This window comes from Paroedura picta, chromosome 13 (assembly GCF_049243985.1).
Source record: "Paroedura picta isolate Pp20150507F chromosome 13, Ppicta_v3.0, whole genome shotgun sequence".
NCBI classification, from domain to species: domain Eukaryota; kingdom Metazoa; phylum Chordata; class Lepidosauria; order Squamata; family Gekkonidae; genus Paroedura; species Paroedura picta.
In genome coordinates, this window is record NC_135381.1 from 5,891,564 (window position 1) to 5,918,637 (window position 27,074).

Here is a 27,074-nt window from a genome sequence, read left to right on the forward strand (position 1 = left end):
TGCTTTTCTCTCCCTGAAGGAGTCTCCAAGCGGCTTAGAGTCACCTTCCCTTCCTCTCCCTACACCAGACACCCTGTGAGGTGGGTGAGGCTGAGAGAGCTTCTGACAGGACTGCTCTGTGAGAACAGCTCTATCAGTGCTGTGATGAGCATGTGGGGGGGGGGGAGCAGGGAATCCAACCCGGATCTCCATATTCTAGGCTGCCTCTCTTAACCTCTACACCAGTGTTCTCCAACAACCAGGCCATGAAGGCCTCAGTACCAGGCCGCGGCAGGGGGGGGGGACGCAGAATTCCCATAGTTGTTCAATTGGCTCATTCTGTTATATGGCTAGTATAAAAGCAAAACGGGGGGCGTGGAGATTACATGGCCTGGGGCGCTTGGGATTTCTCCGCTGCCGGGAGATTATTTATTTAGATTTTTATACCGCCCTTCCATACGGGGGCGTCGGGGGGGGGACCACACCACCAGTGGATGTTGTTGGGTCGGTCAGCCTCAAGCACATGCCCTTTTGCCGCCCCTGTAGAATTGTGGGAGTTCGGACAGGCCCCTGATCTCTTAATGGGAGCTCGTTCCACCAGGTGGGGGCCCAAGCAGAGAAGGCTCTGGCCCCTGTTGATGCCTGACGAGCCTCTTTGAGGCCAGGGATCACCAGCCAGTTGGAGGGGGCAGAACATAGGGCTCTTTTGGTTCATAGGCCGAGATCTCAGCACAGGTGAAGGCTTCCCAGCGAGAGGGTTCATCGGTGGGGCTTGACCGGAGCAAGGTACAAAGCGCCAGCTCGCTTGACCCGTGCTCGTGTTTCATGAACAGCTGCTTTGCATTTACATTTTAAAGAGGACTGCTGAAAATTCAAAGGGGACAAAAGCACATTTCATCATACAGGCTTGGCAAAAAGCCCCGATTGGGTTCAGCTCCCCGTCGAACGTAAAACTCCTTGGGAAATGGAAACTGGCTGCCAAATAATGTGTGAAATGGCCCTTAAACTTCAAATGAACCGCTCCCCCCCCCTTCCTTTTATGCTTCTCTATTCTTAGGAATAATCACTTGTTTAGGGGAAGCAGGCCTGTTGCATACCTAATGTGCGTGGGTGCTGTTTATGCCAACCCAGCTCTTTCCATTGGGTTGATTGCTGTGGCAGCCCTAAAGTGGTGCCACATCTCGCTCATCTCGTGGCGCTAAACACCAGCATAGAGAGAGGGACAGTCTTTTCAACAGGGCGCTAGCAACAGCTCCGTGGCGATCTTCAACAAAGCCGTGAAACCCGGGCAAACGTTTTATCATGGACGTTTTCATCCGCATCACAGCATTTCCCTCCCCCGCCAAAATGAGATTTTGCACCAGGCTCCATTTTAAGCTTCTGTACCAGTGTTTCCAGGTCCTGCCCCCCCCTCCAAGACATAAGTGGGGGGGGGTGGGACTATAGAGTTGTCAGATTCAGTTATGGAAACTCCTGGACATTTGGAGGTGGGGCCTGGGAAGGACAGGGTCCTCCGTGGGGCGCGCAATGCCATAGAGCAGGGGTGGCCAATCTGTGGCTCTTCAGATGCCCATGGACTACAATTCCCATGAGTGTCTGCCAAGAGATCATGCTAGCAAGGAGATTTGTGGGAATTGTAGTCCATGGGCATCTGGAGAGCCACAGTTTGGCTGCCTTAAAGTCCATCCTCAAAAGCATCCATTTCTTTCAGGAGAACTGAGGATCTCTTGAGTTGCTGTGCAGAGGCAGGCAATGGCAAACCCCGAAAACCCTTTGAGGTCTCCAAAATTCAGCCGCAATTTCAAGGCACTTTCCATTTTCCGGTTACTTTTACACATTTCAAATTCTGTGCTCACCCCTGTTAGTTCTCCAAGCAATCCAAGGAGAGTCGGAGAACCGTAGTGCCTTCTCAAACAGAGTTTTGTGGGGTTTCTTGACGCCCTTGGAGGGTTTGCTGAACAGGTGGGAGTTAATTAATTTTGTATTTATTTTTTTTAAATTTGTTGAGTATATGTCGGGTGATCTGACAATATATGGTCATGTTGACCCGCCCTCCCCCCAAAATGGCCAATGATGGGCCTGGAGGGGGTGGGAAGGGGAGGAGCCGCAGGTAGGCGTGTTTGCAGTGCTGCTTCCGAACCATATTCTGCATGATCAAGCTACTTCTGGGGGGGTTTTGAAGCCTGAAGAATGTTTCAGGGGTTGGGGAAATGTTGGAAAATGCTGGCAGGGGCTCATGGGAATTGTAGTCCATGGACATCTGGAGGGCCGCAGTTTGACTACCCCTGGTTTAGAGTGTCAAACGGAACAAGAGCTGAGTTCAGGTGCCTGTTGCACAGTGGAGCTCACTGGGTGACCTAGGAACAACTGAGCTGCTTGGAGGAAAGGTGGGATTAAAAAATGGGCTAGAGAGAGAAGAGGGCATTGATATTTCCGTTGTACAGATGGGAAGCAGGCTACTGTTAACATGTCAGCATCTACCCGAGCGAGTGCACGGGCGCTGCTGAGCTTTTGACCCGAGCTTCCTGGGAAGCGTTTAAACACACTCCGTAGCCATGAATGACAGTCGTAACACCCGGCCATTTCCCTTTCAGACTGTCAGCAGCATGCCGTGCGCTCTGTTGACCAGCGTCAGGACGTTGCCCACCTTGGAAATGAAGGCTTCAGAGAGGCCTTCGAGCAGAAGCCGAGATCTTCCCCGGGAGGAAGAAAAGGAAAAGAAGAAAAAGAAGCACAAGAAAAGATCTCGGACGAGATCCCGGTCGCCCCCTTCCAAGTATCATTCGTCTTCAAAGTCCAGGTCTAGATCCCACGCGAAAGCCAAGCACTCACTTCCCACCGCGTACAGAACGGTCCGGCATTCCAGGTGAGCCCAGCGTCGAACCAAAAAGTTCTTTCCTTCCCAAATTCCCCCATTTAGCAGGTTTGCATTGGAGACCCACAGAATGTACCTGCTCAAATAGTAGCATTTAAAGCAAGCATGGACTTCAGTTTGGCTATACCAGGCTGCAGCTGTGCGCAGTATTTCCCTTTCATTTACGATTAAATGCTGCCAAGGCATCCCTCAGAGATACTATCCGTCCTATAGGAGTGCAGGTTTTTCCCCCTCTCAGACTTACAGTGTAATATTAAACGTTAAGTCTGTGCCAAAGAGTTGTCTTTGAGTCTGGAGACGCTGTCAAAATACTTCCAGAATGCCGTGTGGAAATATCCTCAGCTTCACAGCTCAACACAAGGACTCCAAGGCGAGCTTGGTGTCGAATTGTTCAAGGCTGCGACTGTCTCAACAGCCCTTGTCTGGGGGACGAAAAGGTTGAGGCCAGGCGAACGTCCTGGAGAATCTAGAACAGGGGTAGTCAAACTGCGGCCCCCAGATGTCCATGGACTACCATTCCCAGGAGCCCCTGCCAGCGAATGCTGGCAGGGGCTTCTGGGAATGGTAGTCCATGGACATCTGGAGGGCTGCAGTTTGACTACCCCTGATCTAGAAGGTGGAGGTTCTCCTGAGTCCCCGTGCCTAGTTGCCACTGATAGACTTATCCTCCATGAATCCATCTAATCCAGGGGTAGTCAAACTGCGGCCCTCCAGATGTCCATGGGCTACAATTCCCAGGAGACCCTGCCAGCATTCGCTGGCAGGGGCTCCTGGGAATTGCAGTTCATGGACATCTGGAGGACCGTAGTTTGACTACCCCTCATCTAATCCCTTTGCAATGATCTTTACTCCTGGGACCAGTCCCACACCGTATCACTCATTTTCGTCCCTCCCGAATCCTAGCCGTCACGGTGTCTGGGCCTTGTAGAAGAAGAAGAAGAGTTGGTTCTTATATGCCGCTTTTCTCTACCCGAAGGAGTCTCAAAGTGGCTTACAGTCACCTTCCCATTCCTCTCCCCACAACAGACACCCTGTGACGTGGGTGAGGCAGAGAGAGCCCTGATATCACTGCTCAGTCAGAACAGTTTTATCACTGCCATGTTGAGCCCAAGGTCACCCAGCTGGCTGCATGTGGGGGAGTGCAGAATCGAACCCGTTATGCCAGATTAAAAGTCCACACTCCTACCCACTACACCAAACTGGCAAAGTGGAAGTCCATTGCCATTTCCCTGCAGATAAGAGACGTTCGCTTCACAGCAAAATGGCTTCTGGCTTGCAAATCTCATTTCTCATTGCCAGCATGAGCTTTAGAGGACAGGAGCTGTAAGTACAGAGACATGTTCTGCAGGCTGATGGTTGTAGCAATGACCCACAGTAGGGGAAAAATCTCAGTGCATTTCTTTCAGCCTCTCCCTACACTTGTCCTTCCTTACTTTTGTGCTGGAATTAAGAGGAGCTGTTGAACTGTGTGCAATTGGGGGCGGGCAGATATCAGGCCTCTTTGGTTGTACTTCCAGCTCCTGATTTCTTGTTTCCCCAATCGGCTGCAAAAGGCCCACATTAAACGTGGCGCACATAAAGAGACTTTCCACCGAGCACTAGCCTTGGAGGGCTCCGTGTGTGTCGTTCTAGTTGAGACGTTTCAAATTTCACAGTCCCGTATCAGTAAATACCAATCAGGACCGAACTAATTGGGACGCCTGCGTTCTCTTTATTGCCTGTGGAGTAATATTTCGGGAGCGGGGGGGGGGGGGGCGTGGGGACGGTGGTGCAAGTTAAAAACGGGCCGGAGACGCCGTTGCCAAAAAGAAGTCATTACACAGTCAGCGATTTAATGATTTTGCTTCAAAATCCGTGCCACTGAAATCCGCCCGTTCAGAAAGTCCCATTTCATTAAGGCCACCTTGAGCGAAGCGCGCATGAATTTGGGCTGCTTCATAAGAAAGGAGGGGAGGGGAAGGAGAGAGAGAAAACAGCAGCCGCAAGTTTGCTTTCCAGCGGAGCCGGGAACTTCATTTCACATTAATCGTTATTTCCCCCCCCCCTTTCTCCACTTCAATAATAGATTACTCGCTAAGCCACCTACTCTGTTTACCCAGCTAACGAACTGTGTGTAGTAATTAGCAAGAGAGAGGCATCATTAAAGGATTAGTTTCTTAAGATGAGCCGATTGTCGCAGGTAAACTTGGGGCACTGGGTGCGTCTGTTCCAAATTAGCAGCGGAGCTGGGCTCGGTCGTGGGTGTCCCCCCTCCACCCCCCCTCCAATCCCTCCCCATGTTCGGTTGGCAAAAAAACAGGCAGTTTGGCAGAATCTCTTCCGTATCCCTGGAGGCCATCTCCCCGCGCACAGCTTCAGCTCCAAAAGATGCCGTGTGACGCACCGAGCCTTTCGACATAATAGGACTTTTAACAAGGGCCTGGTTGAACAAGATGGTTGGTATTAACTTCACTTAATGGAGTCAGAGAGGCCTTATGAATATCTCATGCGGTCGGCTCCTGTAATAACCCACCAGCTTTATTGCGCCAAGGTAGGGGGGGGGGCGGCTTTTATCACCGGCAAACTAATAGCAGCCCCTCCCCCTTTTAAGGCAGCGGGAAAAGATAACACAGCCGAAGCCGCCCTATAAAAATATAGGCAGAATGCTCGTAAATAGTTTAAACCGGTGCCTGTTCTCCTCCGGAACGCCCGGGCCCCTCTCGTAAGCAGAAACGGGGGCGGCGCATGCTTCCTCCGTATCCCGGCGGACGCCGCCAAACGTCAAAGCCCGTTTTGTTCTGAATGTGAAGTGTGTGCCTCCGTATCGCAGACTCCCAGAATCCACAGGGACATTGAGCACGGAGCCGTGGCTGAGCAGCCCACCCATGGGAGCAGCAGCAGAGCGCGGGAGTTCCCAGGCAGCCTCGACGGCACAAAGATATGACTGCCGGAACTCATTTGAGGGAAATCCTGGTAAAACGCCAAGGTGTTCGACTTCTGTCCAATGTTTGCTTTATCTTATTGTTGTCACCCTCTCCCCCCCTCTCCCCTCGGCCCTTCGTCCTGCTGGGAAAGACCAGATTTCTAAGGGGAGCTGCAGTTTTCTCTGTGGTGCAATGGGCCTGCAACATGTTATGTCTGTGACAGAGCCCTCCCCACACACACTCACCCTTTTCATGTCGCTTAGGGTTCCCCCCCCCCCCCCAAGGCCAGTCTAGGTGTGAGTTGGGCAAAATAATACGCACAGCAGTTTGCAGAAAAGCACTCCTCTCAAGACCCCTCCCTCCAGAGAATAGGGGGCCGCTTCTTGCGTCACTTGTGAAGGATGCTGCCCGTAGGCTTTTGCAATTGCCCTTGTGCCTAAAGGGTCACTCGACCGGAGTTTCTCAAGCAGGGTTTCGGGAAACCCCGGGGTTTCTTGACGGCCCTGGAAGCGGTTCCTGAATGGGTGGGGGTTAGTTAATTTTTTATTTATATTTTAAATTTGCTAGACATTGGGTGATACACCATATCTGGTTATGTCAGCCCGCACACACCCCTCCCAAAATGGCCAATGATGGGTCTGGAGGGGGTGGGGAGGGGAGGGGCCCCAGGTGGGCGTGTCCACAGCTCTGCTTCCCAGCCATACCCTACACCAGGGGTAGTCAAACTGCGGCCCTCCAGATGTCCATGGACTACAATTCCCAGGAGCCCCCTGCCAGCATTTGCTGGCAGGGGCTCCTGGGAATTGTAGTCCATGGACATCTGGAGGGCCGCAGTTTGACTACCCCTGCCCTGCACGATGGTGCCACTTCTGGGGTTTCTCGAAGCCTGAAGAAGATCTCAGGGCTTTCTCAACAGTTAAAAGGTTGAGAAAGGCTGCACTAGACCCTAGTATCAAAACTAGTTCAAATCCCTGCCTTCTTAGTTTTTAGGCACTGACTCCAGAGCTTGAGTGGGTTTTTGTCTAAATTCAAGGACGTGTTTACCTCAAGTTCTGAAGTATTGCCAGGATCATAGCTCCAGCTTTATTCCCGCTCCCCTCTCCAGTGGGAACCTATAGCAACTTGCCTCCTTCGCCTCTCTTCCGTTTTTTCCCTCCCAACAACCCTGTGAGGTAGGGATTAGAGAAAGAGCAAGGATTTTTATTTGTTTTTGAATAGACTTGGTTCGTCCCAACACCCGCACACACAGAAGAAAAGATTCTCTGCTCTCTCCTTTCCCCCAGGGAGTATATTTCATGGTGAAGAACCCTCCTGATTATCTCTGATTTTTAACAGGACACAGGTTTTCACTGACAGTCTCTTGGTAGGCTGAAGGATTCTGGTCACGGCTTCTAGTTAATTGGAGCAGGTTGCAAGGGCAAGCCCAAACAGCCACCCCCTCCTGCTTGGTGCACAAATCTTTGAGTGTTGTCAGCTTCTTGAGGGACCCTGAGTTTTCCAGCACCTTAGCTAAGGTGATGATTCTTCCCTTCTCTCCTCCTTCTCCTCTTCACCGTTTCTCCCCATCTGTCAAAGCCAGCTTGGTCGTGTACTAAATAACTTATAAAATTGGGCCTCCTTGAAAGACGAGTTCCCTTATCAGCAGCACCGATTCAAGGAATCCCCTGGCTCTCGAGACTGGGAACGTCTCCCCTGCAAGAGAAAATGCCTCTGTTAGCAAAACAGATTCGCAGGATCCAGTTCCCTGGCTTTAGTCTCTAAAAGATTTGCGTGCACACGGACCTGCCCATTGCATTAGCATGCGGATTCTCTTAAACCACTAATATCTGAAGGAACCACAGAATCTAAAAAGCATGCTGCTTTGGAACCAAGGGAATTGGGAACTCGAGTGTTTGTATGCAGTCAAAAACGAAACCCACTAGAAGCTGACAATATCTCAAAAAGAAGTACATTTTTGCTTGTTAAGGGAGAAAAAATTGGCTGTGGTGTATTGGGTCCCACCTGTCAATGGGGCTTGGAGAGCACAAGAATTCTCTGAAATTCCTGAAAGAAATGCCAGACGGTTCCACCCTGAAGAGAGCTAAAGTTTTCCCCCTCCCCTCCTCCTATTCAGATCTCGCTCAAGATCTCCCCGGAGAAGGGCCCACACACCTGAACGGCACAGAGAAGAAAGGTGCGTCCCAACAGCCTACCGTGTTAGCAACAGTCCGGGAATGAGCAGGAGGCGCTCCAGGTATGGACTCAAACGTGGGGGAACCATTCCACGTATTTTCAGAGGGCCTTGCTGGGTTCTTGGTTTTTCTTCAGAATTACGATATGCAAATTCAGAAAACTTGCTATCTTTTTTGGGTTGGTGGTACAACACTGAGGCCTAGTTCAGACCATTAGAAACACACTAAAGGTAAAGGTTAAAGTATCCCCTGTGCAAGCACCAGGTCATGTCTGACCCTTGGGGTGACGCCCTCTAGCATTTTCATGGTAGACTAAATATGGGGTGGTTTGCCAGTGCCTTCCCCAGTCATTACCGTTTACCCCCCAGCAAGCTGGGTACTCATTTTACCGACCTCGGAGGGATGGGAGGCTGAGTCAACCTTGAGCTAGCTGCTGGGGTCGAACTCCCAGCCCCATGGTCAGAACTTTCAGACAGCATGTCGGCTGCCTTACCACCCTGCGCCACAAGAGGCTCTTAGAAGCGCACTACAGTTATACAAATTGAGCAAAAACCCCAGCGGAAAGAGTTCATCCAAGTCTCCACTTGACTTCTGTGTCGTCAGTAGGCATGAGCTATTCCACAGACTCCTTCGTAGAGCCTGTGGTGTGAACTGGAGTCCCCCTTAAGTTGGCGGGAGCCATGCAGTGTGGGTTTCTGTAGTTCATCTCAAGAAAATTCCAGGCAGATGGGATAAATCCCAAGCCTGGCCACATAGCGTTCCCTTCGCCATGTCTGCGTTACAGCTACCTCCACAATGTGATGCCTTCTGTTTCGTTTCTCTCGAACGCTCCCGAGTCTCCGAAGACAAGCTTATTGCAACTTAATAAAATTCACAGAAACTCCCATTAGCCTCTGTGCCACGAGGTTCGCTTAGGCTTTCCTGTAGCCTGCTAACACGGCTCCCCCTGTGCATACCCCAACGTGTTGTTCTTCTTAAAGAATTGCATTTAAATATTTACATTTTAAAAAGTCTCCTAATGCAGCCCACCGGGAACTTTTGCGTCTGCCTGACTGAAACAAGCCAAGACATAACCTCGTTTTTCTCCCTTTCCCTTCCCTTCCTCAATGCCTGGGTTGTGCTCTTTGATCAAAGGATGAGAGGGGGTAGTCATTGTACTGCGATCAAGGTACTCTGATTGGTTCAAGTGGGCATTGGCTGCACTTTTTGACGCATGGCTCCACGCTTAGTGTGGATGCCAGTATGTTCACAACTACAAACGCGAGCCAAGATGGCAACAGTTCTTTTGGCACAAGTGTGGGGATGTGCCCATGGCATCAGACGCGAGGATTGAGACTTGGAGGGGGGGGAGCAGTAATATCAGGGCTCTCTCAGCCTCACCCACCCCACTGGGTGTCTGTTGTGGGGAGAGGAAAGGGAAGGCAACTGTAAGCCGCTTTGAGCCTCCTTTGAGTAGGGAAAAGTGGCATATAAGAACCAACTCTTCTACTTCTTCTTCTTCTAATCTACAACTGTGAGATATTTTTCCCCCTCCTGCCAAAGGGAAGTGGTAAGTGCCAAGAGCTTTTTGAGCACGCAGCATACCTAGGGTCCTACCGCCAGCTGCCCTTGCTCACACGTCCTCTACAGCGTGCGGCTGATCCGTCTGGCCCCACACACACCCTACCTTTCCTGCAACCAGAACAAGCCCCGTGAACTCAGCCACCATGTCAGCTTCAGGAGAGCCTTCTGTTCACACGCAATCTATCTTTGTGTCGTCAACCGGTTTTGCAACAGCTCAGTCCTCTCCCTGGGATGTTTTCAAGCAGGCAGAAAGTCAGAAGGCTCATGTTGGAGATCTTCATTGCTTGCTCCCTCCAAACGCCCCTGATTCTTCAAAGGCAGCTCTGTCTAACATGGTCACACAATATGAAGACTCCGAGAGAGCGCTGGGGAAACTCTGCCGCCTAAGAGCTGTTTTTTTGCCGCGGAGAGTTCAGAGTACCGAAACAGATGCTGACGTGTGTTTTCATCCCACGCAGCGTTTCCATTTATTCTTGGATGGCTGGGCGCAAAACAGGCTTTGAATGTAAGACTACACTCTCCCTATCCTCCACCCGTCCTTTCCGGAGTGATTTGTCTGCAGGGAAACTCGCGCGTGGTGGAGAGAACATGCGGGGGCATGTCTTTGGGTGCCGTGGGCCACTGGTTGTTGGTGCAAAGAGCCATCAAGCTCCAGTGGACTTGCGGTGTTTTCAAAGCAAGAGCTGTCCAGAGGTGGGTTGTCGTTACCTGCTTTTCTGTAGCGACTCTGGACTTCCTGTCGAAGCAGTGACCAGTCCGTCTTTCTTAGCTTCCGAGACGCAACAAGATCAGACTAGCTCCAAGACCATCCAGGTCAGTGGTTCTCAACCTGGGGGTCGGGACCCCTTTGGGGGGTCGATCAGGGGTCATGGCACGGCAGGCAGCTTGGCTGGGGTGGCACCATCCACGCAACAGCCTTGGGGGGTAGATCGAGATAGAGCGTTCGTCTGTCTGGAGCAGCGGAAAAGAGCGAGATCGGCATGGTGGGACAAGAGGCAGAACCGAACTGAGAAACCCCAGAAAAAAAAACAATTTATATACAATTATGAACCATGGATCGTCCCGCCATTGGTCAGTTTTGGTTTAATTTCTGTGGAAGAACCCTTGCATAATTTTAGGGTTAGGGATCACCACAACAGGAGGAAGTGGATTAAAGGGTCGTGGCATTAGGAAGGTTGAGAACGTCTGATCCAGGTGAAGGCAAGCCACTGGTCAGGGATGCAGGGGTAGTCAACCTGTGGTCCTCCAGATGTCCACGGACTACAATTCCCATGAGCCCCTGCCAGCATTTGCTGGCAGGGGCTCATGGGAATTGTAGTCCGTGGACATCTGGAGGACCACCCGTTGACTACCCCTGCTTTATCCCACCCTTTCTCAGCTTTTTTACCCTTGAGAAACCCCTGCAACATTCTTCAGGCTTCGAGAAGCCCCAGAAGTGGCACTCTCTTCCCCAAACACGCATGCCTGGTTTTGGCTAGTTAGGGCCCTTATCGAAATAGAAAATGTGTTTGGTTTTTTTCTTTTTTTTCCCTGTCCCTTTTTTCATCCCTGTTAGATTGGCAACCGCGCCTTTCGGTGCGGAATGACCTCTCCTTCCGTGCAAGCAGGGAAGAAATGTACTGTGGAAATGAAACCCCAGCAGCAGAGACGGGAGAGCTCTGCAGAGTCCAACAGAAGAGGAGAAAAGCCTCATTAACATGCTTAATTTAAAGGGGGGGGGGCTGGTTTCCGTAGTTGTCTCGTTCATACAGCCCGTTACCCAGTCAGACGGCTTGTGAACCGAATATATGGAAATACGAGGGACAGTTTGAGAGTGAAGCGCTTTCCATGTATGTAAGGAGGCGGCGAGATCTGGAAAGGAAGAGTTTCCCCAAAGTTGCTCTCTGCTGCTTTCCAAACTGTTAATTTTTATTTCCGTTGGAGACATCTGCTGCCAACAGCTTTTTATCCATGCAGCTTTGCTAACGGTGCTAGATCCCGGCTGCTCAATGGGATCTGTGATCGCCGGCGGTAAAAATAACCTCTAGTCCAAAGGTAGTCAAACAGTGGCCCTCCAGATGTCCATGAACTGCAATTCCCATGAGCCCCTGCCAGCGAATGCTGGCAGGGGCTCATGGGAATTGCAGTTCATGGACATCTGGAGGGCCTCAGTTTGACTACCCCTACTCTAGCCTTTAGCCTCCATCGGATGCAGGAGACATGCCCAGAGGCAATCTAATGAGTCTTTCAGAGCTGGAGAGAAACTGCTGGCCGTGAAGTAAAACTGGCCTCCACCAGGACCAGGTCCTTTTCAGCCTTGGCCCTGGCCTGGTAGATCGTCCTGCCAGGTGAGAACCAGGCCCTCCAGGATCATAAAGCATTCCAGAGGGCCTGTTAGACAGCAGGCGTCCGGCCAGGCCTACGGTTGAAGCCAGGAAACGACCATCAATAAAATGCTGTCCCCTCTCCCTCCATGCGGTCTGCCAGGTGTCGTTCTGATATGCTCACCTGAGAAGCGGAACCACTCAAGACAGTGCCGAAAGAAAAGCTCCACCAACACCCCACAAAAACACTTGCCATTATGGGTAAACCTTTTCAATTCAAACTCTAGTTTCTCACAATTGTATATCCCTTTCTCAGCTTTTTGGCCCTTGAGAAGCCCCTGAAATATTCGTCAGGCTTTGAGAAACCCCAGAAGTGGCACGATCGTGCAGAATATGGCTGGGAAGCAAGAGCTGTGGACACACCCACTCAGGGCCCCGCCCCTTCCCACCCCATCTAGGCCAATGATTGGCCGTTTTGGGAGGGGGAGGTTGACACGACCATCCATGGTCATATATCCCCTTGGAAAAACGTAACAATGTATTTATTTTATATATACCACCCATTCAAGAAACCCCAAGGTTTCATGAAACCGTTGTCGGGAAGGCCTGGTATATCTAATTGTAAAATTAAGTCCTCCTTTTAAATCCTCCTGATAGTCATGTCTGTTATCTTTCACCCCATGGATTCCCAAGGGGGTCACCTTTTTGGTCCGTTTGATCTCACGCAGCAGATGTTCTTCCGCACCCCCAAGTTCTCCCAGCAGCCCTTGATCCCCTTTCCTCTTTGAGTCCAGTCGGGAGCAGGGGGAAGATGTCAAGGAGACCGCAACACAAGCGGCTTTGTGCAGCACTTTTCCGAGAGGAACAGGGAAGGTCAGGCGCTCGTAAGCCCCGGGCTGGCTTCTCCTCTCCTTTTGTGTGCAAAAAAAAAGAAAAAAATGTTCTTGCGAGAGAGGACACACACTAATGGGTTATTCACGGTGTTCTGCAACAACAGCACACGAAAAGAGAAAAGAAAACCCTTTACTGTGGATGGAAGAAAGCATTTGTTAGCAAGCATATACTATTGAAATTGAATTCGCTATAAAAGCAATTAATCTTCGACCGACTCAACATTTCTCTGTGAATTGCAGATCATTTTCCCCGCATAAGACTTGCTTGCATGCCTAGCACTCTGCTTCTGCTGTGGTGCCCCTGTGGCTTTCTGTCTCCATCCGTTGTATGCGATTTTCGAAATCTGTTTTTTGGATACTTTGTTTGAGGCACAAATTAACTCTGTTTGAGTAGGGCTAATGCTTTCTTTGGAGCCTGGTTCTCCTCCCTAAATAATGAGTATCTATGAAGAATCTTAATGGCCCACACCAGTGACCTGTCTGGTCCAGTATCCTGTCTCACGCAGGACCAGGAAGTGATGTCAGCTGGCCACGCCCCTGGGAAGAGAGACACGCTCTGGCAGCAGAGGTTTAAATGTCCAGGGCCCCTCCCCTTCCCAACCACCTCCAAAACCCATCATTGGCCACTTTGGGAGGGGGAAGGTCAAGCTGTCCAAATAAGGGTAGAATTGTACTTTTACTTTCACAGGGTGGGAGGGCCATAGTTTTGAAACTCCCTCACTCCCCACAATACCATTGAGGGTCTTTCGTGGCATCATATGGTTCCTCAAAACCATAGTTGGGAAAGCCAAGCTTAGATGAATTAATAGCTGAAATCTCACCCCCCCCCCCAAAAAAAAACAGGAAATACCTTGGGGGGTTCCCCCCTCCCCTGCAGCTTCAGTATTTCTGGGTATCTCTGCCATACCTCTTTAGTGATATATTTTTCTAAACTGTACAGCCTTGGGCGCTTAGCGTTTCCTCTCAGGAAAGGGGCTCTGCATCCAAGATGCATTGCGATATTGGCCGTTTTATGTTCCATCCTTTCTCTTGCAGTACCCTGTATGTGGTTTGCCTTCTTCCCCGCTGCAGAGTCCACATTTTACTTTGACTCGTCCAAGACGAGTCACAAAAATCTCCCTGGATCATAACCGGTTGAGATGGCATCAGCATACGTCTAAGCATCGGGCATCCTGTTCCAGCCTGTCTCACCTTTCATTTAGCTGCACTGGAACATCATTGGCCGCGTAATTGCCCGCTGGCCTAATTTCGAGATGAGTTTTTCAGTCTGCCTTGACTTTCCCCACCCTGAACAATTTGCAGCAATCCACAAACGCCGCCACTCTACGGCCAACCCGCAAATCCAAATCATTTATGAAAAAATTAAGTGGCTCCATTACCCACACTGATCCTCGTCGGTATTCCACTGCTCCCAGCTTGGTTAAGAGAGGTGGCTTCCAATCTGGTGAGCCGGGTTTGATTCCCCACTCCTCCACATGCAGCCAGCTGGGTGGCCTTGGGCTTGTCACAGTCCTGATAGTGCTGTTCTGAGTGAGCAGTAACATCGGGGCTCTCTCAGCCTCACAGGGTGTCTGTGGTGGGGAAAGGAAAGGGAAGGCGACTATGCCGCTTTGAGACTCCTTCGGGTAGTCAAAAGCCGGATATAACAACCAACTCTTCTTCTTCCCCTTGAGACCTATTCGTTTTTCCCTTCTTTCTGCTTCCTGTCAATTAGTTTTTAATCCACACTCTGTACCTTACAAGTAATCACGGTACAGAGAACGTACAGAAAACTGTGTGCTCAGAGACTTGCAAGTGGTTCTTTTTCAGTTGAACCCGGGGATAAACCTAACCTTAGAAAAGAATATATTCTGGCTGTTCAAAAAAAAAAAACATCGAGCAGCCTTTTATTAAGTCAATTTGGCCATTTCCTCCTGTATTTCTCACGCTGCGAGGTTCGGGCGGTTGCAGACATTCAGCGCTTTTCTTCTAAATGTCCGAGGCGTCAAGGGTCGCCATTCCCCATATTCTTGTGATAACACCGTCCCGGGTTGTAATATAGAATGTAAACGAGGAGGGTGACCTCAATTGACATTCGCTCTCCTTGTAGTAAGATGAAGCAGCCTGAGCTTCGGAATATTTACATTTTAAACGAGCGGCAAAGATAACTTTGGAGGATGATTGTTGAGTCAGTTATGAAGCTCCTCGGTATCCAGCCTCCCTTTTCTGTGGTCTCGTTTCGGGCGGGAATCCATGTCGGTCTGCAGTAGGGCAACAAGATCTGTGTACAAGGGCCACCTTAAAGCCCACCAAGATCTCCCTGGGGCTTCCCGATGGCCCTGCAAGGGTGCCGCGAAAGTTGGGAGTTGATTTTTTATGTTATGTTTAAATTTGTTAAACGTTTATCGGGTGCTATGACCATATGTGGTCATGTCAACCCAGCTGCCCCGCCCTCCCCCCAAAATGGCCAACGATGGGCCTGGAGAGGGTGGAAGTGGGAGGGCCCTGGGTGTTCATGTCCACAGCTTTCCTTCCCAACCGTATTCTGGACGATTGCGCCATTTGTTGGGTTTCTCAAAGCCTGAAGAATGTTTCAGGGGATTCTCAACAGTAAAAAGTCGAGAAAGGCTTAATTTTAAGCCTTTTAATTTTATCCTCCTTCCCCACCCCACCCCCCCCACCCCGACCGGCTGCCCTTCTGATGTCTTCTTTCTATGGACGTTATTTATTTATGTTTCGATTTTAATGCTCCTATATGGGAAAGGGGGGACACTTAACATAACCCCCACCGAGGAGTACAGCCAGGTGGCTAAAGGCGTCGTCAGCAGCTAGATGCTACTGTAGGCCTCGGCCACAAGCCCAGTAGAACAGCTGTGCCTTACAGACCCTAAAATACTTGACCATCAGTTTGGTGGCATGGTTACTAGAGTAGGCAGGTTGCTAGAGTACTTGAAGGAAGCGCGCATCAATCTCACTCCGGCATTATGACTTTTCCGGGGTTTTAATAGGGGCACCACTCATGCGTCTGCCTCCAGCATACTTGAGAAAAGGGCTCGCAATTTTTACAGTCAGCTGCTCAAAAGGGGCTTTATGTGCCGCTTTTAAAAGGGAGAGAGAGAGCAAGACACCTTGGGTCTGTAGCACATGTTGCCGGCCTTTAACACAGCGTACAAAACAGCACTCAGCGAGAGACGCCAGCATGTTGGGTTACTGCTAGAAGGTTGATTTGGCGACAGCCGTTTGAAGGGGTTTTCAGGCTGCCAAGCTAAACGTCCAGTTGTTCGCAGCAGTCAGAGAAATCTGTGTAACTCTCACCTGATCCCGTCAGACAGGGCACTGCAGGAAAACCACCTGAAGGCTCTGCAGCTGCTGACCATGAACAAGATTAAGGTTTCTCTTTTCTTCCCCACCCTGCCCCAGTGTTACTGTTCCACAAATGCTATTTCTCAAAGCGGCATGCTTAATCCTGGCCCATGATGGCAGCTGTAGGTGGCCATGTTGGATCAGGCCAGTGGCCCTTCCAGCCCGACACTCTTGTGTCCCACAGTGGCCGAAATCCAGGTGCCATCAGAAGGCCCGCCAGCAGGGCCAGAACTCCAGAAGCCCTTCCACTGTGGCCCCCCAAGCACCATGAAGACAGAGCATCACTGCCCCAGACATAAGAACCTAAGTGAAGCCATATTGGATCAGGCCAATGGCCCGTCCAGTCCAACACTCTGTGTCACAGAATGGCTGAAATCCAAGTGCCCACCAGCAGGGCCAGAACTCCAGAAGCCCTCCCACTGTGGCTCCCCCAAGCACCATAAAGACGAAGCATCAGTTTCCTAGACAGAGCGTTCCATCTGTGCCTTGTGGTTAATAGGTCATTTCATCAACAGTGAATGGAGATGGTTGAGGAGGTGTGGCAGGGTACTTACTGGTATTGGCCGTGGTTTTATCGATACTGCCTCTTGCTGTTTTTGTTGACGTTTTAGTTGTAATCTGCCCCAGTCCATAGGGACAGCATATCAACCCCAAGAAGGGGCTGTTCCTCAGAAGGAAACGTGATCCGCAAAGCTACAGGCTATGGGGGGTGGCAGTCGTGAAAGTCTGCCAGATATTTGTGTTGTTCCCTTGTTATGCCTACAATAAAAAGGATTTTACGTCCCCATAAAACCTCTTCCTCTTACGATAGCAATTGACGGTTATGTCTGCTAGGCAGTGTTACCGAATCAGAAGGATCGCACGCTCACTATTGCAGACAAGTAAAATTGGTATCGCTGTCTTAGGGCCAAATCCACCCATTACCCGGGACGTCCGTAATTGGATTTCCAGCCTTCTTTAAGAGATTTCAAATTAGTTGCTGGGGGGGCTCAGTTTAATTCAGGCTGGCAGTGGTCGGGATCACGCTTTGGCCCATGGGCTTCACACACATGCGCACACAACCCTCTGCTTTGAAGGAAAAAAGGTGGAGAAATCCAGTCAAGCAATGAAGCAACATTTGACTGTCATTTGCCCTGTTCCGCAGTTTCTGTCACAGTTCCGCAGGGCCTGTAAGACAGAGCTCTTCCACCAGGCGTTTGGTTCAGGCCAGGTGGCGGAACATCGACTGCATCCCTCCTCTGAAACATCCCACCCAGAGGTGGGAGATGGAGGATGTGGTTACCGAGCTAGCAGGGAGGGGGAAGGGTGGGGGCTTGGTGGGTTGGGTATTTTAACTGCCGTGTTATGTTGTTGTAAACCGCCTCAAGCCGGCGGGGAGGAGCAGTAAATAAATATAAAATAAATATTGTTGACGTTTGTCCAAGTGTGATCGATCGAGTTCTCAAAGGAGCCATTTTACAGACAAGACATTGAGTGCGTTTTTCAGCAGTCGCCTGCCTTGAGCTTCCTCATCAGTCGTTTGATTTCTTCCTTCGCCTTAGCAACACCAGATATTTTCAAAGCACAAGTGTGACGATTGCTATTTGATCATTCTGCAAGAAAGAGGGCAAACCAGGGTCAGCCAGTTTTTCAAGGCTAACTCCCACAATCTGTCTTCCCCGGCAAATGGCGGACGTAGAAATTTTCAAAAGAGATTCTGACTTTTGTGCTACTGATGCAAGAACGGCGTTGCTGTCTTGAGGGCTGGGAAGACTTATTGTTAACTGTGTCCTTCCTACCCCACCCACCCCTTTGCAGCTAACCCATGTAGCTTGGCGGTGAAGTAATGCACTTTTGTCTTGTTCGTTTTGTTTTGCTTCTCGGTCCCAGAAGTCCTCAAGAAAAGAAGAAGAGAAGATTTCACTCCCACACCAAGTCCAAGGCGCGATCTCATTCGCCCTCCGTCTCGCCAGGCAAGCAGTCGGCACCGAAGAATGCGACCCATTCCGCCAGCGTCTCTCCTGTGGAGAGCAGAGGATCCAGCCAAGAGCGGTCCAGGTAATGGGCTCTTTGAAGGCCCGCAGGTGGTGGGATCCGGGCCAGGGAGTTCCGAATGGGAGTCTAGACGGAAGGAAGCTTCGCAGGCCTGCCAACAAAACCAGCACTTAGATCGCCGACTCTCTCTACAGCTAGAACAAACAGAGAGGGTCACGTACCTAATCTATCTACATGACTGCTTAGCGGTAATTTCGGTGTATTAATGCCGTTTTTCAGCCCAAAGCTTACTGCGGGGGGGGGGGGGGGGGGAGATAACCAAAACCCATTTTAACAACGTCACAAGCATTGAAAACTAAAAAGTGCAGTTTGTAAAGAAAATGAACACATTGAGAGCCAGTCCCGGTCCACCAGGCAGGTTCTTCCGGGCTAAGGGCCGGAAATCCTTTCTCGCCCAGGGGTTTGACCTGTGGCTGTGCCCAGGCTTAAGTGCCCGCAAGCAGAGGAGAAACTTATTCAGGCCAGATGTTATTCGGCAGCTGTTGGCAAGTCAAGCAGGCTTCCCTCCACTTCCTTCTCCGGTCATCTGCCTTGTTGCGTCAAATTGAAATGACCCAAAGGGAAATCACATAGGATGGTGCAGTAATCAAAAAAGGAAAAGGAAACCGTGTGGCTCAATACCAGGGTTAGTCAAACTGCAGCCCTCCAGATTTCCATGGACTACAGTTCCCATGAGCCCCTGCCAGCAAATGCTGGCAGGGGCTCATGGGAATTGTAGTCCATGGACATCTGAAAGGCCGCAGTTTTTACTACCCCTGCTCAATACTGTTGGCTTCACCCTCACTAAATGTATTTTTGTCTTTCATGTAATCTGGATGAAACAGTATATCATTGCATCATAAGGGGGAGGAAGATGAAATATCTTCACTCTAATCTCATAGTACATAGAGTGAGGAAGAGAACTAGCACCCCGGATGTGAGCAAGTTTCGCAAGTCTTCCTCAGCTCTTTCCTCATGGAGCCAGCTTGGTGCAGTGGTTAATAACGACAACTTCGACCTCCGCACACAGCCAGCTGGGAGACTTAGAGCTGTCCTCTCTCAGCCCCACCTCCCTCACAGGGTGTCTGTTGTGGGGAGAGGAAGGGAAAGCGATTGGAAGCCACTTTGAGACTCCTTGTAGAGAAAAGCATCATATATGAAACCCACTCTTCTTCATAAACTGCACACAACGAGCCAAATTGAGCAGATGGCCTCTTAGACCCTTCCTTGCTGCCTTAGAGACCCTGTGCCCAGTTTGATTTTCTCAGAACTGGCTCCTGTCCAGAGTGCTGGTTCTCTTACTCACTCTGTTCAGTGACGTTAAAGGAGAGATATTTTTCATCGTACTCTCCTTCATGACGTTTCATCCAGATTAAACAAAATGCTGAAATGCTGAAGTCAACTTTGTTGGGACATGGATGGGTGGGGGGGGGGTGGCTGTTGAAGCCACACCTTTCTTTATTACACCCAAAGGCCAGGAGAACTTGACCCGATTTCTCAGTCTGATTAGAAATCGGGAGGGAAGAGGGTGAAGTTCTACTCGTCGCACGGCAGGACAACATTGGACCACTTTTCCGTGGCAGACAGGAGAAGAGAACTTGGCTTCCAAGATCAGGCCAGACTGGGCCATCCTTCCAGTGTCTATTTTTTTAAATCGTTCTTCGTTTTCTTATAGTATTGGGGGGGGGTGCGTTTCCAGTGTTCAGTCTGCTGCATATTAATCTCTGTAATAAACCTAGGCCAGTCTTATTAACCCTGCAATGAAGGGGTGTTGAGTCTGTCTAAGGGAGGGATGTGATCGGCTCATGGGACTCTATTGGTGGCTGCTACTCTCTGCCTGTTCTGTTTCTCGGTGGGCGTGGCAGCCAGCTTCCGTGATGTCCAGATTCACGTGCTGATAACGGAATGCTGACCCGCGTCCCCTTTTTGTCTTTTCAGGGGCGTCTCTTTGGAGAAAGACGGCCAGATCTCTTCCGCCATCGTGTCGTCAGTACAGAGTAAAATCACTCAGGTACAGTATCAAACGTCCACTCTGCCAGCCTCACACGTAAAGAACGAACCGTTTTGTAATTGCATTTTAATTGCAGGCTCAGAAACCTTGGCTCTGAAAGGGTTATTGCAACTGGTCTGTAATTGTTGCCCTTCCCAAATTATGTCTGTCCGGTTTAGAAGATATGAGTTTCTTTATTTGCCTTTATTTTCAACCTTTTGACTGTGGAGAAGCCCAAAATAAATGTTCAGGCTTCGAGGACCCATGAAAGTTAGGTCAACTTGGACCTCCTTTTGCTCCCTCCCCCCACCTCTGGGTGGAGTCAGCTACTTCCCTAGCTTGTGGCCAAGTTCATAAAGGTAGGAGTGAAAAGGCCACGGACCCCCTCCGGAGTTCCCGCAGACAGAGTGAGGAGGAAAACTGGCACCCAGGATACGAGCCGGTTTCGCGAGTCTTCCTCAGCTCTTTCCGCAGGGAGCCAGTTTGATGTAGTGGTTAAGAGTGGTGACTTCTACCTCCATACTCAGCCAGCTGGGAGACCTTGGGCTAATCACAGTCCTTATAGAAGACAAAGACAGAAGACAAAAAGCACTTAAAAGAAAATTGTACTGTGCTCTTAACTCCGATGGCAAAAGAAAACCCCATATAGTTGGGGACAGGGAGTCGTCAGGTTTGTTTTGGTGGTTAACCTCAGGCCGTAATAGAAATGTCCGTCAGCCAGCTGTTGCCTGTCCTCGTGTCGCTGCAACAGCTCCAAGGGCTTTGCATCTGGCCTTTGACACGCTGAATGGAGCGCAGCTATAAACCTGCCTGTTTTCAGTATCTTTCATGCCATGCAGTAAAGGGGGGGGGGCAACCTCTGATAGCCCCAGTCGGTTGTCGCTCTTTTCAAACATGCACGCCCCCGTCTCGCTCCCTGCATATTTTAATTTTGACTCGGCTGGGTGGTTTCCACGCAGGGATTTGAATTTCTCTAATGTTCCGGGAGGCTGGGTCTCGCGGCTTCTCTCCTGCCGGAAAAGGGGAGAACCATCCCTTTGGAATACCAAAAACTGAGACCCGGGCAGGTAAACATCGTGTGGGATGGCAACTGCAGTGAGGAGTAAAATCCGGGAAGATTAAGCAGGAAAGCTGGCAGGATCTGACACACAGACCCCATTTGGAAGCTTGCACTTTACATGGGGTGCTCTCCCCCACCGCCCGCCAGTCCAAAAAAAATTACAATTCTTTAGCTGTTGTCTTCTAGTCAGTGGCAAAGCATCTGTCCAGTGGCCGGATAGAATTCCCCGTGCTGTGGCTCAGTGGCAGAGCATCTGTTTAGAATGCAGAAGGTCCCAGGTTCAATCCCTGGCACCTCCAGCCAAGCGGACCAGGTAGTCGGTGATGTGAGAGTCCTTTCCCTGCCTGAGACCTTGGCGGGCTGCTGCCAGTCTGAGCAGGCAGTACTGATGTCGATGAACCAGTGGTCCGTTTCGGCAGAAGCCTTGCACTTTCTGGAGCTCACGACCAACAGAACCTGGAGGGGACCAGCTCCTAAAGGTGGTAAGCACAATACAGTGACCTTGGAGGCTCAAGGAGCTGAGGGGTACACCGAGTAGGGCTGAGGTGACCTCAGGGTGGTCCAGCGGCTGAGCATGTCAGCTTTTAATCTTTGTTTTGTGGGTAAACGGCAGGGATCATTTCTTCTGTAATTTCAACTCACATGAGATCTTAGAGTGAACGACAGATCGTTCTGGAATTTTAACTGTGTTGTGATCGGCCCCAAGTCAACCAGCGGCAGGGTGGAATAGAAATTTTAATCAACCATGATAATTAGGGGCTTGTGTGTGTAGGAGGGCCACCTCCTCTGCCCAGACAGTTAGGCCAGTCAGTCAGCATATGGCTCCAGCCAGCCAAGGCAGTGGACGGTCTCTGCTCTCACGCACTCCCAAACACAGTTCCCTGTCCACCGTAACACGGGCGCTGCAGCTGAGAGCACCGGCCGCTGCACTCCATCCTCAGCCCTTGTTATCCGGCGGTAAATTGAGGATTGATAAAAAGAGAGCACTTCTTTGCCCAGCGGATAATTCACAGGAACTGACGGCTGTGAGAGGTGGCCGTAAAATCAACTCGTTCAGACATGAGTTGATTTTACAAAGAGGAGAGGTGGGTTTTATACCCTGCTTTTCACTGCCTGAGGAAACGGCTTCCAGCCGCCTTCCCTCTCGCTCCCCTACAACATGTGCTCTGTGAAGGAGTTGGGGCTGAGAGAATTCAGTGAGAACTGCTCTGTGACCAGAAGAAGAAGAGTTGGTTTTTATGCCCCGCTTTTCACTCCCCAAAGGAGTCCCCAAATTGGCTTCCAATCGCCTTCCCTTCCTCTCCCCACAACAGACACCCTGTGAGGCAGGTGGGGCTGAGAGAGCTCAGGTGGAACTGCTATGAGAGCAGCTCTAGCAGGACAGTGACTAGCCCAAGGTCATGCAGCCGGCAGCGTGTGGAGGAGCGGGGAACCAAACCAGGCTGTCCAGATTCAAAGCCGCCGCACTTAACTCAAGATCGGGATCTCATCTACTAGTTGGGACAGTTCAGCGGGATCCCCACTGCAGAATACCTCTGCAGAGCCTAATCGATGGGAGGCCATCCCCTTCAGCAGAGATAGTCAACCTGTGGTCCTCCAGATGTTCATGGACTACAATTCCCATGAGCCCCTGCCAGCAAATGCTGGCAGGGGCTCATAGGAATTGTAGTCCATGAGCATCTGGAGGACCACAGGTTGAGTGCCTCTGCACTTCAGGGTCCGCACGTGCCGTGCCCAAAGGCATCTGGCTAGCCACCGAGCCTGAACTAAAAAGGGACTTTCGTCTGAGTTGCCAGCAAGGAAACCTGTGTGTTTTTATCAGCATCTCTAAGTAATCTTTCAAAGGGAGATTGGTCTGAAGATCTCGCGTTTATTTTTAACGGGGAAGAAAGGCAGCTTCTGTTTCCCCCCCTTTGCCTTGCAGTCAGCCGGCTCCTGCTCTCTTGACACAATGGACTGGCACTGTGAGCCATTGGATTCAGGCCGCACGGGGCTATGGCGAACACGGGGCCGCATCAGAAGCCATCGGGCTCCGTTCGCCACAAAGGAGGCATGTGGCTCTGGGCTGGGCCTGCGGGCATGGCGAGCAGGGTTTCCGCTGGGCGCCTTTTGACTTCATTTCCTCACTGAGGAATCCAGTTCCATCTGCAAATGTCTCTTGCAGCAAGGGCCGCGTTCCCAGGGAGCTGTTGCTTTTCATCCGTCTGCAGTTTGACTACCCCTGGGTTAGATGGTCTTTGGGGTTACGTCCAGCTCTGTGTTTCCTACATTGCGCCTTTGTAGTGATGAAGGGAGCTTAACTAAGTTCAAACATCCAGTTCCCCGGTCTACGAATCATGGTTCCAGGGGGCAGGAATGGGCCTGCCTAGTCTTGCGTCCTTTCTAAAGAAGAGCTGCCTCCCACAACTCTTCCCCAACAGACATGCTGTGAGGTAGGTGAGGCTGAGAGAGCTCTGAGAGAACTTCTTTGTCAGCGCAGCCCCAAGAGAACTGGGACTGCCCCAAGGTCACCCAGCTAGCTTCATGTGAAGTTGACGTGGGGGCATCAAACCCAGTTCTCCAGATTAGAGTCCGCCACTCTCCCTTTGTTCAGATTCTCCTTGCCATGGTTGGCCATCGCATCTGAATTTTTTTTAACTGAGGGGGGGGGTTCCATCTTCCTTAGCTGTGTTTGGAATCCACTCCTCACCCAGGACGTCTTTTATGAATATCATTTGAGGCCGATGGATGTTTTTATGGCTTGTTTTTATGGCTTGTTTTATTATTGATAATTCTTCCGTCACGGTTTGTGATTTTATTGTGTTTCTGAGCCACCTTGAGCAGCCTCTGCACAGGCATCATATACATCTCTAAATAATAAAACGGCAAGCACTCATTGCCACTAACCAGTAGTTGCTTCCAGACTGGGATTTGCCATTCCCCTTCAAAACCGGGCGTTCAGTCACGATTTTTGCCGTTTCGGATGAAGGCAGCTCTGATTCTCAAAAGCTCATACCCTGAATCTCTCAACGGTCTCCTATTTGCCTCTGAACTCAGGTCTAAATTTTCTCAATGCACATGCAGTGGTTAGAGCACCTTCCTCAGCTCTTTGACTGTTAAGAATCCCCTGAAACATTCTTCAAGCTTTGAGAAACTCCAAAAATGGCACAATGCTGCAGGATATGGTTGGGAAGCAGAGCTGTGGACACGCCCACCCAGGATCCCTCCCCTTCCCATCCCCACCAGACCCATCATTGGCCATTTTGGGGGGTCAACATGGCCATGTATGGTCATACCTGTTCCACTTAATATTTCTGGTAAAGACTAGGAGGAGGAGCTGGTCTCATGCCTTAAGTGCCACTCAGCTCTTAACACCCACTCAGGGCGGCTGTCCCGCCCCTGAGTGCCTCCTCCTCCTCCAACCGGCTTGCCTGTCTGTCCAGCGACCAGCCAATCACCTTCCACCCCCCACCCCTGACCACCCCCTCCTCCTTCCACTTCCCTCAGAAGCTGCAGATCCCTGCCAGTGAGTTCCCTGCCCAGGGGCCTCCAGCCTGCAGCCTTTCCAGGTCCTGGGGGAAGGGAGAGGCCATCCACAGAGTTCTTCTACCCCCACCCCAATCTAGCACCCGTTGTATTCCTGTATGCAACGGGCTTTGTCCCTAGTCACCCAAGAAATGTCTAATTATATAATTAATTAATTGACTCCCACCCATTCTGGAAACCCGAGAAAACCCTAGGGTTTCACAAAACCCTGTCTGAGAAAGCCTGGGTCAGACCAAGCTGAGAAAGGGGGCGTATGGTACATTCCATATCTCCAAATTAAGGCTTGGAGATCAGAAAATGGCAATATCTGATAACATGGAAGAGAAAACACACTCCCATTTTGTGTCTTGCTGGCGCCTAGAAGATTCTAGTCTCCCACCTTCCTCAAGGCCAGGTTTGAAACTGTCCAGGAGACAAAAAGCAAGTGGCAATGATGTGCCACGCTTAATCCCTCGAGCGTCGGAGTCATGACTTTTTAGTTGTGCCTTGGAGGGCAAGATGCCACGGCACAGTAGACACGAGGACAGGGCCAGAACGTTCTCCATACCGATGCACTGGCTATTGTACTGCAGAGATATGCATGCATGCATGCCGCCTCTCTTGGATTTACGGTCTCAGGGCGGTGACCAACATACTAAATAACTAAGTAACAAAAACAATAATTTTGATGGACAGTAGGACAGAACAATGCACTTTAAAAGAACAAGAAACAATAAGATTGCAATCAGCAAGACGGTAATTACTGAGCTTAATTAGCCAGCTGTGGTGTTGGCTGAGGAGGGGCAGGGAGGTGGGGAGGGACGGGAAGGGGGCCAGAACTTTAGGGATACATCTTCCTAACTGGCCTCAACCACAGGCCTGGCGGAAGAGCTCCGTCTTGCAGATCCAGCGGAACCTGCCAAGTTCCATCAGGGTCCTGATCTTCCCAGGGAGCTCATTCCACCAGGCAGGAGCAAGGGCTGAGAAAGACCTGGCTCTGTTCAAGGCCAGATGTATTGCTTTCGGGCCAGGGATCCTTTACTGATTGGTGTTACTAGGTCGTACTGCTCTCTGGGGCATATATTCAGAAAGGCAATCCCTCAGATATTTGGGGAACCCTGGGGTTACTAGTATTGACTGCTTTGTACGGTTAATGAGCGCATGCTGTAAGCCAAGTGGACCCCCTTGCCATTAAGGGCCACTTTCAGGAAAGGGCACCGTATTCTAAGAGGAAGCCTCCACCATCGGCACAAAGACACCCAGCCCCCTTGCTGCTTCTTTTACTTGGCTGATTCTTGGTGTAAGTCAGGGGTCTCCAATGTGGTGCCCGTGGATGCCATGACACCTGCCAACACTTTCCTTTGTGCCCGCCGAGCATTTTTAGAAAGCGGGTGGATCCCGGATTAGGCTTCTGCCCAGCAGTGCCTTGGAGATTCAACTGGCCATGCAGACTCTTCATGACGCGGCCAGAGGCGTTTTGTCGCCACCATTTTGTCTCCGGCTCCGCCTCCTTTGGCCGCCATGTTGTGGTTGCACTTACTTCAACATCTCAGAATTCCAAGGGTGTCCACAGGCTCCGAAAGTCTGGGGGTCCCAGGTGTAAGCGATCTGTACGCATATGAACCAACTTCAGAGTGAATGCAGCGCACGCTCACTTGTTCCCCTTTCTTCATTACAGGATCTCATGGCCAAAGTGAGGGCTATGCTTGCAGCTTCCAAAAACATCCCCACCGGTGCCTCCTGAAACCCAACTCTCCCGTAGACCTTCCGCAGCCGAAAGCTACGTTCAGCGGGCTCCCGGCATCTTTCTTTTTTCTTCCAAACGTGGATTCACATGTACAGAAGTGGGGTCTCCTCGGAACTTTGATACATTTTCCACGCAGAGCGTCCCAACGAAAAGGAGCCGGGAGGGGCAGGGGGGATTGTAAATGACGTTTTGGACCGGTTCTCGAGTTACATTTTTGCAACGCCAAGGGGGTCTGTACATTTGTAAATAACAATGTTTCCGTGAGTGTAACTCAATAAAAATGCAGAGGAACCCTTTTTATTAGCTAAATGCTTCCGAGAAGCTGTTTTCCCTTCCTCTTTCTTAGCCGCTTGAAATGGTTTCGCTCGAAACTTTTCGCTCTGGACATCTGTTGTTGTTTTGAAACACGGCAGGCCCCCAAAAGAAAAAATGCTTTCAGCATCCCACGGGCAAACAGCCCTTGATTGCATTTATTTTAAACATTTCTTCCCACTTTTCTCCACAAATGGACTCAAATACTTAATACATAACCCTGAGTGTAGCAGAACGGGCTTTTAGTACACATTAATTTTCTTTGGCACATTCTTACTTATTTGCTTTATTGTTTTTTTAAAAAAAATAAGAAAATAACCCTTCAGAGCTGTTTTTCCAAAGGTCCAGTGCCAAACCTATAAATCACCAAGGAGTAACAAATGCACCCCAGTCTTCACAAATGCCACAAATTAACCGGA

At 50.4% G+C, this 27,074-nt stretch overlaps 1 protein-coding gene across 5 annotated transcripts in view; it reads left to right on the plus strand.

The window, feature by feature from the left end:
* The window catches only part of SFSWAP (splicing factor SWAP), an 86,791-nt gene extending 60,145 nt beyond the window's left edge, over nt 1-26,646 (plus strand). For 4 of the 5 annotated variants that reach the window (XM_077308480.1, XM_077308479.1, XM_077308483.1 and 1 more), the window contains 6 exons: nt 2,574-2,845; nt 5,664-5,819; nt 7,871-7,990; nt 17,899-18,066; nt 19,981-20,053; nt 26,275-26,646. In XM_077308480.1, the coding sequence (XP_077164595.1) occupies nt 2,574-2,845; nt 5,664-5,819; nt 7,871-7,990; nt 17,899-18,066; nt 19,981-20,053; nt 26,275-26,340 (855 nt within the window). In that variant the 3' untranslated portion in view covers nt 26,341-26,646. The remainder of the gene's footprint in view (nt 1-2,573; nt 2,846-5,663; nt 5,820-7,870; nt 7,991-17,898; nt 18,067-19,980; nt 20,054-26,274) is intronic. The other variant, XM_077308481.1, reaches the window with a different exon arrangement.
* The last annotated feature ends 428 nt before the right edge of the window (nt 26,647-27,074 follow it).